The 13,206-nt window shown below is 37.7% G+C and overlaps 1 protein-coding gene across 2 annotated transcripts in view; it reads left to right on the forward strand.

Moving 5' to 3' along the window:
* The window catches only part of LOC120515096 (E-selectin-like), a 42,253-nt gene extending 29,506 nt beyond the window's left edge, over nt 1-12,747 (forward strand). For both annotated transcript variants that reach the window (XM_039735820.1, XM_039735821.1), the window contains 6 exons: nt 843-1,028; nt 2,984-3,169; nt 8,714-8,923; nt 9,151-9,264; nt 11,483-11,504; nt 12,453-12,747. In XM_039735820.1, the coding sequence (XP_039591754.1) occupies nt 843-1,028; nt 2,984-3,169; nt 8,714-8,923; nt 9,151-9,264; nt 11,483-11,504; nt 12,453-12,510 (776 nt within the window). In that variant the 3' untranslated portion in view covers nt 12,511-12,747. The remainder of the gene's footprint in view (nt 1-842; nt 1,029-2,983; nt 3,170-8,713; nt 8,924-9,150; nt 9,265-11,482; nt 11,505-12,452) is intronic.
* Nucleotides 12,748-13,206: the final 459 nt, after the last annotated feature.

Below are 13,206 nucleotides of genomic sequence, written 5' to 3' on the forward strand. Positions count from 1 at the left end.
TCCATTACAGTAAATGGAGAAAAATAGCTTCTAGTTATGACCATTACGCGTAGAATTTCGAAATGAAACCTGCCCAACTTTTGTAAGGAAGCTGTAAGGAATGAGCCTGCCAAATTTCAGCCTTCTACCAATACGGGAAGTTGGAGAATTAGTGATGAGTCAGTGAGTCAGTCAGTGAGTCAGTGAGGGCTTTGCCTTTTATTAGTATAGATTAGGTAGGGTACTAAATATCATAGGCAGATGTCAATTTCACATAAATTCTCTCAGTACTACTTTAAACTTTAAGCATACTAATTTAATGTTTAACTAAACGTGAGAACTGCAACTTACTATTATATCAGGACAACGCTGTGGCACAGTGGTTAGCACTGCTGCCTCATAACTGAAGACTTCTAACTCAGGCCTACTCACAACACATTCTCCCTGAACCTGTAGAGTTTTTTTCCTTGAGGTGGTCCAGTGTTCCTCCTACATCCCAATCACACACACTTTAGGTGAGTTTAGGCTGGCAGTCCCTAATTTGCTCCATAAGAGTGAGTCTATGTGCCTTATTCATGGTTGGATCTTGCCTTGAACTCCATACTGCCGTGAGAGGCCTCTGCCCCTGTGACCCTAAAGTGAATTAAACAGGTTGAATGTTGGATTGATGTATATTCTGATGGGTTCTGGAGCTAGTCTAAATATAAAGCTGTGCTGTTACCCTGTAATGTGAGAGCAGCCCTTTAGAGGAATAGCACTTTGATTTACAGCATGGATCCTTTAAACTGTTGGAGTCTGTCAGTTCCTTCCCTTATACAAGTTTGGTAATGTTTGTTTCTTCCTTTCTTTTCTTTATTTGATAGTATCAACATGCACCAGTCAAACAACACTTGCACATGGGCGCATGAACTGCTCTCATCCATTTGGAAACTTTAGCTATAACTCCAGCTGTAATTTTGATTGCAATGAAGGCTTCATCAGAAAAGGTGCTAAAACACTGCGATGCACAGAATTTGGAGAGTGGTCTGGCCAGACACCGGCATGCCAAGGTGGGATAAATGTTTAACTCATTCACCAAAAAGAATGTTTACATATTAAAAATTCAGTTAACACTGAAGATGCTATCAAAGAAATCATTTCAATTAAAACAAAACAAGTTGAATTCAGGGACTTAGGCAACTGTTTTGAAAGTAGGAGCATTTTTAAATTGTTTTGTTTACTTCATCAAAGAGACAGATTTCACATTACTGTATATTAAATATTATTTTAACAGTAATTAAAATTCAAAAACAATAATATTAAAATGTAATTACATGTGTTAGTAAAAAACATAAAACACATGATTGGTAATAGCATTTCATAGTAACATGAAGATAAAAATGGAGGCTATAGGCTTGGTATTGGAAAAAAAAAAAAAAAACTATCAAAGGCAACAACTCAAGGCATTTAAAAATTGCATTTTTTATACGATTGCTAATTGTTGTTTGAGAATAGTCTATGGCTTATTGTAGTTCATATTTCTTAAGCATAAAATCATGGAGAGTTTAAATCTCTGTTGAAGTCTCAAACTAAAATTGTTTGCTGCAATAGACTATAATGGATGGCAAATAGTTTTTACACTTCCCTAATAAATTTTAGTTTTAAAGAAATACCAAATCTTTACAATTTTCCAATAATGCTGCCAATGGGTTGTTTTATATGCAATGTAAACTCTAAGTATATGTTTAAATACTCGGTACTTACAGAGCCAGGCTTACATAACTTATATCTACTGTTATTTTCATTCATTTTTAGAATAAGTTGAGTGAGATTTTGCTTTCCTTACTTGCATTTTTTACTTTTATGGCCACAAAGATAATTTATCTGACATAGACTGGCACAACTTCAAGCAGCAGGAGAAGTGAGTTTGTGTTGCAGAGATTCACAGACGTCACTGCCAATGCTTCTATGTGCAGTATTAGGCACAAACCTCTGTCATTGCCAAGACTCTTCGAGTATTTCACCAACTTTTATTGTTCATCTGTTTGGTCGTCACTAGCACTTATCAGACAAATTTGAAAATTCATCATGGCAGGTTTTGAAATTTCAAAAATATGTACAGCAAGCTCTTTTTGTGAGATCTCAACAGAAATAAACTTTCCTATGAAATAAAGTAAAGATTTCAATAGATTGGTCCAATGGGACTGGAGTTTTTTCATAATGACAGATAGACAGATGTGACATCAACAGTAGGTGCTCTTCATACTGCATGCAAATGCACATCAAAACAATTCTGTCTTTGGGTATGTGCACCCTATCACATTATCATTTAAAAACTGAGATTTAAACAAAAACAATTATCTGTCCACACTGGAGTTTTCACATTCATTTTTGAAAGGATCCCTGGCTGTACTGAAATGCCTGAAAACGCATATGATGCAGACCATAAACTGTACTGGGCATGTGCGCATCAGTGGTGAATTCTGCGGAGGGTCTGAGCGGTGAAAAATTCAGAGCCCTGTGAAAATTTGATTCACAGGATAGCATGTTTACATTATAAGAAAAGAAAGAAGCTCTTTAAGGAGCTACAGTGTATTTCCCCCATATAACATTATTATGCTGATTACTGCTGAAAGTAACAGTGTTCAGAACATGCAGAGGTCATCAAGTCATTAATGAAAGCACATCAAATGTTAAAGCAACACTTAAAAATCTCAATAAAGATATTTAAACTAAAAAATTAAATAAATATTTGCTGTAGGAAGATGAATGTAACACATTATCTGTTTTAGTGACAAAATGTCAAAACAGCAAGAAGTCCAAGACAGAAGCCTTGATGTCACACTTTGCAAATTTTACTAAATTGCACTTGTGAATGTGTGATCCTGTAAGGCTGCTCAGTAGTTTCAGGTTTTAGTCTGTGCTTTGACTTATGGTGTGAATCCTTAAAGCTGTTGCAGTCTTTACAATCCCTGCATTATAGAGGCTTAGTAATGAATGTTTCTGATTTGTCTTTATTTGATAGTGTCAGAGTGTACAAGTCTAACCACTCCTAATCATGGCAGCATGAAATGTTCTCATCCATTTGGAAACTTTAGCTACAGCTCCAGCTGTGACTTTGCATGCAACAAAGGCTTCATCAGAAAAGGCAATGGAACTGTGCACTGCACAGAATCTGGAAAATGGTCTAATCTGCAGCCTGAGTGCCAAGGTGGGACAATGTTTTATTTATTTCAATGCCAAACAAGCACAAAAAACTTCGCTTTTATGAGCCAATTTACTTTCAGATGATTTTGTAGAACATTTACTTTTTACTTCCTGCCAATCAGAGGATACATTTAAAGAACCCATTATTTATCTAGCCCATTTCTGTAGTGAACATACCGTATTTTTAAGTGCTTTACAAATACAGTTGTTCCAGTTTTTACTCTTGGACTTCAAACAGTTTCAGTAACTTGTTTACGATCATTTATAGATTAGTAGTGGAGACAGAACAACCATCCTTGCAGTTTACAATTACATGCTAACAGTAGGTGTTTGCCCAGTCACCAATGTATTCCTCATACCCATCACTCATTACTGTTACTTTCCTTCACTCTGGCCTCTTTTCCTTCCACTAATCAAATATTTATCCCCAACTCTTCTCCAAGCCCCAAACTCAAATATCCTCTGGATTTGAAGAGGGTTTATGCAAACAACTTCCCGGGATTACTTTTGTCCAGGATACTAAATGACACAGGCAGCTGTCAACCCATCACCTCCTCCATTGGTCTTATCTAAATATTGTTTAAGATTGTCCAAAATAACATAAAGTTGAGATATGAAGGTAACTAAAGTCCTACTCTTCATCATACCACTTGGTAATTTATTCCATGTGTCTATGGTTCATTGCATGTAGAAAAACTTTATAACATTTGTGTGAAATCTGCCCATAACAAGTTTCCATCCATGTCCCCATTTCCTTGTTGTAGAATTTATTTTAAAGTAATTACTGGTGTCTGCTGTACTAATTCCTTTCCCAATTTTAAACACTTCAATCATGCCCCTTCTTAATCTCTGTTTTATTAAACTGAAAATATTAAACTCCTTTGATAGCTCCTCATAGTTCATACCCCTTAGTTCTGGAATCACCTTAGTTGCTCTTCTCTGGGCTTCCTCTAGTGCAGCTATATCTTTTTTCTAATATGGAGACCAAAACTCCAAGTACTCCAAGTGAAGCTTCCCTAGTGTGTTATAGAATTTAAGCATAACTAACCTAACATCCTATTAGCTTTATGAACACTTCTGTACACTGTCTGGATGTAGATAGTGATGAGTCCATTTTGACTTCTAAGTCCTTTTCATAAGATGTACTTTCAAGTTTCAGATCTCAAACTGTGTACTCAAACCCATTACATTTACTACATCAAACTTTATTGTTTTAGCAATTTAACAAATACTCTTTGTTTCTTTTAAGAGTAAAACATTTAGCTTCTGGTGCAACTAGTCAACTTAAATATTGTTTCTTTCTCTTAAACTGATCTCACATTACACAGATTCTAGTTATGGAGTATGTCAGATTTGGTGACCACAATCCCTCATCTTGTTGCTGGACCATGTCAGTTTACACAACTGAAAATCACTACCTGTGTCTACTTTATTGACCGAGCACTGATCTTCCACAGTCGTTGTGCTTGCCCAGTTTTCTGACATCCAATTAGCAAGCTGGTGATGAATGAAGGGTTAACAGCTGCAGTGAGTTCAGAAGAAATCTTGGCCCCTTTTCTCTGTATTTCCATTCTGTCATGGTATATAAAACACAGGACATCAGACAGTTGAGTTTTTACTCTGTTTGTAAGGTCCAAAGAACCTGTGCTGCCTAATGGAGCAAGCGCTGCACAAAAGTGCTAACAGTTTAACAGGTTAATGATAAGTTCATCCTCTGTCTCTGTCCTTTTTTTCTCTTTTCTATTTTCTTTCAGTATGTAAAACATGAGGCCTCAGAAAGACAAGCTTCTCTTTTATTTATGTGGTTCAAAACACCAGCATTCCTTATTCCTGGTTGGTACATTCTATGCATTGTACTTCTTGGATGAGCAGTCATTTGTTGTCAGATGTCATGCACACAGAGCCCACCCATTTCACTAAAGACAAAATCAGATATGTAAAGGTAACATGGTGTAGCAGTTCTTTTACTTCACCATGAATCACTGATAAAGCCTCAGTAGTATGGATTGCATTCATCATTTTGGAAGCTTCAGTTGTGGCTCTGTATTTATCTTTGAATGTGAAAAAGGGTTGTTTTTAAATGGAACAGAATGGGGCAAATGGTAAATTCTCTGCAGAAGTGCCAGTGTGCAAAGGTCGAAAGAATGTTTTGTGCATGTAAAATAATAAGAGAATCAATAAAAGGCTTGTGAAATATGAAATCATCCAGGACAATAATAATAAGAAATAAAAAGCAAATGAGTAAAAACGATTTAAGCATAACACATCTTCCATCCGTTGTTATAGTGAGATGGAATTTATATTCTAGACATATCTATAACAGATATCGCAGTAACACATTAAAACAGAGAACGATATTTTCAGCAGACATACTAGAGAAAAGCTTTAAGCTTTGAGCCCTCCAAGTTCTCTGTGTGGTGTGGATCATTTCATATTGCTAGATCTTTTGTAAAAAGTTGTGCCACCTGTAGAACATGAATTCAGGTTTGTCCCCTGTGAGAATGAGGGTAAAAACAATCCTTACAGCCAGTCTAGACCCCTTTTCACTTATTACTTCTTCAGTATTTGACTGCGAGTTCTTATCTTCATCCATTTCCTTAACGTGCTTATCCAGGGCATAGTTGTGGGGTATTTTGGGCTGATATCAGCAATCATTGTGTACAAGGCAGGAACAATACCATGGGCCTCATTTATAAAGCTGGCATATGCACAAAAAGAGGCTTGAAATGTGCAAGCACAATTTTTCATGCAATATGAGGATTTATAGAGGAAACGTTTATGGGGAAACATGTGTATACTTATAGCAACTCTGACCCATGCATACGCAGCATTTTGGAGGAAATGAGAAGTGAGGACACCCTTGATCATGTAGGGAAATACAGCCAAATGATAAGTTGCAGGTATAATTCTACTTTTAGGTGCTGTTCAAGCATCAGCCATTTTACAGAAGCTCTGTATTTCTCACTGTTTTTCTTTTTTTCTTTTCTGAACTTACAGTATTTACAGCTTACCAGTCTTATTTAAAATTAGAATTGATCCGATTTCTGGCTTGTCACTGAGAGTATCCACTAGAAATTGGATAAATGGATTTTTAAAGTAGCTACAGGGGATGCACAAACCAGTGTGTTTCTTCATGCCGGTTCCGAGCCCAGATAAATGTAAAGTGTTTTCAGATCAATATGCGGACAACAATACAGATTTCCATACCAGATCAGTGGGGTTAACAATGTCCACCACCAGTACTGTTAGCCAACAGGGTGCTGGTGGAAATTGGGATACTGTTGGCTGAAGGAGGAAAAGAGGGGGGAAGGAAGTCCAAAATCAGATGGAGAAGACAAAGGTAAAGAAAATGGAAGAGAGGGTAGGAACTTTGAATGTTGACAGTATGACTGGTAAGGGGAGAGAGTTAGCTGATACAATGGAGATAAGAAAGGTTGATATATTGTGCATTCAAGACACCAGATGGAAGGGGAGTAAGGCCAGGTGTATCAAATTGTTCTGTCATGGTTTGAATGGGAGGAGAAATGGGGTAGGGGTTTTATTTTGAAAGAACAGTATGTCAAGAGTGTTTTGGTGGTGAAAGAGAGTGTCAGACAGAGTGATGATTATGAAGTTGGAAATTGAAGGTGTGATGATGAATGTTGTTAGTGCATATGTCTCACAAGTTGGGTGTGCCATGAATGAGAAAGAAGATTTCTAGAGGGAGTTGAATGAAGTGGTTGAGAGTGTACCCAAGGAAGAGAGAGTGGTGATTGGAGCGGATTTCAACGGACATGTTGAAGGTAATAGAGGAGATGAGGAGGTAATGAGTAGGTATGGTGTCAAGAAGAGGAATGCAAGTCAGATGGTAGTGGATTTTACAAAAAAGATGGACATGGCTGTGGTGAATACTTATTTTAAGAAGAGGGAGCAACACAGGGTAACATACAGGAGTGGAGGAAAATGCAGGTAAGTTATATCCTATGCAGGAGAATCAGTCTGAAGGAGATTGGAGACTGCAAAGTGGTGGCAGGGGAAAGTGTAGTTATGCAGCATAGTGTAGTGGTCGGTAGCATGATATTGGATATCAAGAACAGGGGAGAGTGAGGGCAGAGCCAATGATTAAATAGTGGAAGTTGAAAAAGGAAGACTATAAGGTTAAGTTTAGGGAGGAGGTAAGACAAGCTCTGCGTGGCAGTGAAGAGTTATGAGGTAGCTGGGCAACTAAAGCAAAAGTAGTAAGGATGACAGTTAGAAGGATGCTTGATGGGACATCTGGAGAGAGGAAGGAGAAAAAGGAAACCTGGTGGTAGAATGGGGAAATACGGGAGAGTATACAGAAGAAGAGGTTGTCAAAGAAGCAGTGGGATAGTCAGAGATTCAGAAAGCAGACTGGAGTACAAGGAGATAAGCCACAACATGAAGAGTGAGGTGGTGAAGGCTAAAGAAAAGGCGTCTGATAAGCTGTATGAGAAGCTGGACACTAAGGAGGGAGAAAAGGACCTGTACCAACCTGGGAAAGATGTGTAGGAGGTTAGGATTATAAAGGATAAAGAAGGAAACATACAAGTGAGGAGAGTGTGTTGATCAGACGGAATGAAGTATCAGATGTATGAAGTTGATTAGCATACTCCATATATAGATGTCATTGCTCAAACTGCATTCCCATACATATATTTACTAGGTTGATTGTCATTTATAAAGGGTAAATTGACTAGAAAGATGCATATGCCAGGTTTTATAAATATGATTTTTTTTGACTTGCGCATGTTCCTGTTTTTTGCCATACAGATATTTACACACTCAAATCCATGCAAAGGTTTATAATGGAGGCCCCTAGACAGGGAGCCAGTCCATTGAAGGACATGCACACACACACACACACACACACACAAGTTTAGCAACACCGCTTCACTTAACCTGCATGTGTTTGGACTGCAGTGGGAAACAATTGTGTTCATATTCTTATGATTAGCAGACAGAAGTGTCAACAACACTGAATGTTAAAAGAGAGGATTTACTTCCCGGCCATTTTCAGATTAAACTTCAGTTTTGATATGAATGTCATGTCCAATTACTGTTAAAGCAATTTGGATCCAGATTTGTTTCCTACTTGTGGTGTTCTCTTTGTGGAGGTGCTTAGACATTGTCCACTACAAATGCACAAGGGTAGACAGTTTGAAGAACTTAAATTAATTGCTTACATCTCAAACACAATTACTCCCTTATACCAACATGGAAAGAATGTTTTGAGTAAAAAATAAATGAAATAAAATAAAACAACCCAGTAAATAAAATAATAAAATAAATGCAAGTTAGAAATAATTAAAGTCAAGAATATTATGAAAAAATGCAAAGCAAACTATTTCTTAAAGCTGTTGCTGCTGAACTAAACCCTAGTTAGTTATATATGAATCTGTAAAGGAAAAAAGCAAGTTAAGAAAATGATTGGATGAATGGTATTGAGTACATTGAAAAATAAAGGTCTAAGTAACTGTGTTGCATCTTCCTGGATCTTTTCCTTTTACACAACAATATCTCTTACTGTCTGCTTTCTTCTGCTTTACAGCTGTAACGTGCAGCATTCTGAAGACACTTGATCATGGCACCGTGACTTGCTCTCATCCTTTTGGAAACTTTACCAACAGCACCCTCTGTACATTTGAATGCAAAGAAGGCTTTCATCTAATTGGGAATGATGTCACAGAGTGCACAGTATCTGGAAAATGGTCTTTGCCAGTACCCACATGCCAGAAGTATGAACAATCATTCACTTCTGGTAGGTGTGCAACGGTCTTATTCTCATTTATTACCTTGTAGAAAATTAAAAAAACAATAGCCATTGGCCTCTCAGCAATTCTACAAATTCCCCCCTTAATGTTTCAAAAGCACCAAAAATGTTTATGCCTTGTACTATTTTTCTCGAGAAAGTGTTTTTGTATTTCATTTTGCATTATACCTTAATGTTCCAATCTGAAGTTATCTTTCATATGTTCTTATTTTCAGCTCAAAGTGAAATTTCTCCTGTCAAGTTCATGACCCTCTCTGTCATTGGAGGAACCGCCGCCACTCTTGTGTGTTCGTCTGTGACACTTCTTCTGTTGATGATATACAGAAAAAGTAAGTCCTTGTCAAATGATTTTATTGTTTGGCTTTACAGAATTCAATTATTGTTACAATATGTTCTCAGATATTCTCAGTTAATATGAACAAGACTGTGCAGATGCATTATTTAAAAATATGAGCTTTGAAAGCTTTCTGTGCGTTATTCAATTTTTATGGGCCTCCACTGCTTGTTTAATCACAGTCAGATTTTAAAGGTTACCCTATCATAGAAAGGGAACCCAGCAACCCTGCACAGGATCCTCATTTTGATTGCATGCACTTGCAATATTATTTGGCTGTCTTTACTCAGAATTCTTGACCATTAGTGATAATGGGGGCTGAAAACTGACTAAGTCAGCACACCAAGCTCCCACTTCATCACAAAACACCAGTACAGTATGAAGACAAGTGCTATTATTGAGCCACAATCATGAACCCCTCCACCTGAGGAAGTTCACTGCAGGTATGAAGTGAACAACAAGTCACCCTTTACCAGGAAAAGACCACAACATCAGATTTCAATGTGCTATTTCTCATACTAGGTACATCGAAATGAGTTAAGAACTGTTGCAGCAGTGCATGCCATAGAGTACAGTCTCATGAGGCCAAAAGGAAAATAGCATTTTCAAACATATGGGATGAGACACTTATGTTCTCAAACCTTCCAAACCTTGGCTACGCTGTGATATCCTTGAATAGTTTTGACTTAAAAGCATGCGTGACAAATGTAAATCCTGCTCTATAAATGCAGAGACAAACGGGCATACAGTGGCTGCTCTGGATCTCCACACTCTCACAAACACCTTCCATAAAATATTGCTGGGTACAAGGTCTTAAGCTTTTCCAAATATGCAAAGCACATTTACATTGGTTCACTTCACTGTTCCACAGCCAGAATATATCCAAATTGCTTCTCCAGAATATGAGGTTCAATTATAGCATGGATTTTCTGATTCAGTACCCAAACATATGCTTTCCCAGGAGGCTGAGAAGTGTAATCCCTCGTACCCAAAACACACATTCTTGACTCAAGTCTGCCTGTCCCAAGTCAATGATCTTGCATTCCACTCAACAATGAAGATGTGTGTAAGGCACAATACCCCCACAATATTCAATGCTTTCATCCAGAGCTTTTTTAATTATCGAAGGCTTTTCAAACCTTAGTCACAGAAAAGGGCCCAGCACCATGCGATGCCTCTGGCACTGCCTCCTCCAAGTAGGACTTATTTATTGGGTTTAGGAGATCCTCAAAGTGCTACTTCCACCTTTTAATAATATTCCTAGTTAAGGTCAGTGTTAGTACATACTTACTGAGATGACGGAGTGATATCCCAACTACTTTATCTAAAATGGTTTACAGCTGTCCAAAAACCAATGTCTATGGCCTCACCAAGCTTCACCCATGTCAGACCTTGTTGAAGCTTCCATATTTTTAGCATGCCACTACCCCTCAGTCAAATATGGGTTCCACCTACTAATATTGCATAAGAGACCATTTCCTTCAGCTTGACAGTTCAGTTACTGCTGCTGTCCACAAACATTTTGCAAACTTGCTAAACGTACAACAAACACTATTTGGACACAGTTCCTTTCAGATAACTCCATAAATGAAGTCTTGACAAAAATTCAAAATATTCTTGACCTCTTTCAAGATGCTGGAGAGGCAGGGGCTGAGCTCATTCTGAACAGAATCATCTATTATTCATTCCCAGCAAACCCTCACTATTTGGGTGATGTTTTAGATGTGCCAAACTGGTGCTCCATTGATCTGAGCCAGCTCCCTACCAAGTGGTGATCAGTTGGCAGCTCCTTTCTTCACTGGAGTGTCCAGAACATACTTCCTCTGATCAGACAACATAACTAAAAAGTCAATCATTGATCTCCACCAGTTGCACTTACAGTAAAAAGCATCTTGTATCCCAAAATTACTTCCATACAGATCAGATCAAATAGACCTTCTAATTATTCCCCCGCAGATTCAGCTGATGGTATCCTTTGAAGGACTAAATCCAACACATCAAACATGGCTGAATACTTTGGATAGCATTTCAGTGCCAATTTGCAAAGAATAGTTAAAGTTTTCCACTGTCCAATTCGAAATCGCATTCAAGTCAACCAATTATCCACTGGAAAACAATGTTTTAGAAGTGTGAATGAATGACTTTATATTCAATGTCATAAGCTACCTCTTCCACAGTTTATTAATAATGGCTTTGGTCACTTTCTTTTTCAGGAAAGAAGCGTTTTAATGAAAGGTAAGTTTTTTTTTCATGAACATCAAAAATTCAAATTTTGAAAAAGAATTTAAAAAATTTTAGGTCAATTAAACAAAACATTTTTATCATGACAATATGGTTTCCATCGCCGAGGTGTCTATAACACAACACATAAGGATGACTTGGTATAAATGAAAATGAAGAATAAAAAATGCATGTAAAATAAAGCAAGGTCTGTCTGGTAGCAATACTATCCATGAAGGTCTAAGGACTTTTTTTTTCCTTTTCGCTGCTAGAGATGTGCTGGAGGTACAAGCTTTATAAAGTTATCAAATCATTCTTAATTATTCCCACAAAAAAATCTCTTTGGCATACACTTATACTCAATTAAATTCCATCCATCCATTATCCAACCCGCTATATCCTAACTACAGGGTCACGGGGTCTGCTGGAGCCAATCCCAGCTAACACAGGGCACAAGGCAGGAACCAATCCTGTGCAGGGCGCCAACCCACCACAGGACGCACACACCCACACACCAAGCACACACTAGGGCCAATTTAGAATCACCAATGCACCTAACCTGCATGTCTTTGGACTGTAGGAGGAAACCGAGGCGCCGGAGGAAACCCATGCAGACACGGGAGAACATGCAAACTCCATGCAGGGAGGACCCGGGAAGCGAATCCGGGTCTCCTAACTGCGAGGCAGCAGTGCTACCACTGCGCCACAATTAAATTCCAAATTTGAAAATATTATCCCTCTCTGTTTTAAAAACAGCTGCTGTTTCTCAAAAAGCATTTGGTTAGCTAAAGAGTCAAATAAAAACTTTAGATGTGAGGATATGTGGATGAGATGTCCTCATAAGTCCAGCTCAGTGTGTTTCTAATATGAATTTCAACAGGCAAACAGAAAGCAAACAATGATGACGACGGTGGAAACTTCATCCTATCAGACAGATAACCTGATTTTTGTTCCTTTTTTTAGAGTGCCGTCTCAATTTGCTAATGAGAAGCTTTATGAAGAAGACTTTGATGCAGAGTGACAAAAAGAAGTTGTGCAAAGTAAAAGAGGATGTCAGAGGACAAATCCACAATTTAACCAAATGAAGTAGCCTATTACAACAATAAAAACTAATCTTATAAGGGGTTTACAATTATGTATTTACGCACCATATATATTCTATTAGTGTTTTGGCTTCCATGCCTCATGCAGTATTTCTGTAATTAACATCTGCTTATCACTTATAATTTGATGTATGTAATAAAGAGTCAAAGAATAAAAAAATCAGAAAGTTTTTTCTTATGCTGTTCTTCTTAGTACTGAGCACTTCTGATTTCAGCTTTACTAACTGACATATTCAAGCTCATGTAATACATCTATTCTCAGAGCTGCTTAATCTAAACCAGCAGCATTGGATGAAGGACAAGAGCCCTGAGTGTGTTCAAAGACAATATCTCTTGAATAGAGCCTCACTCACTCATACGGAGCTGATTTAAAGATAAACACCATGCGGGGCTTTGAGATATAAGCTTCTCAGAGAAAAAGTCACTTAGAAATACAGGGAGATGGTGTGAAGTCCACACAAGCCATGAAATGTTTACATAAAATGCCTATACAGGTTAGAACTTCAAAATATATATATTTCTCCAAATACAGAACATCAGTCTAATCTTTTATACAGTAAAATGTGTAGGAAAATTCTAAATTTGAAATTTGAACGTATACTCTGTGAGCATTT

This window comes from Polypterus senegalus, chromosome 14 (genome assembly GCF_016835505.1).
Source record: "Polypterus senegalus isolate Bchr_013 chromosome 14, ASM1683550v1, whole genome shotgun sequence".
Lineage (NCBI taxonomy): Eukaryota > Metazoa > Chordata > Cladistia > Polypteriformes > Polypteridae > Polypterus > Polypterus senegalus.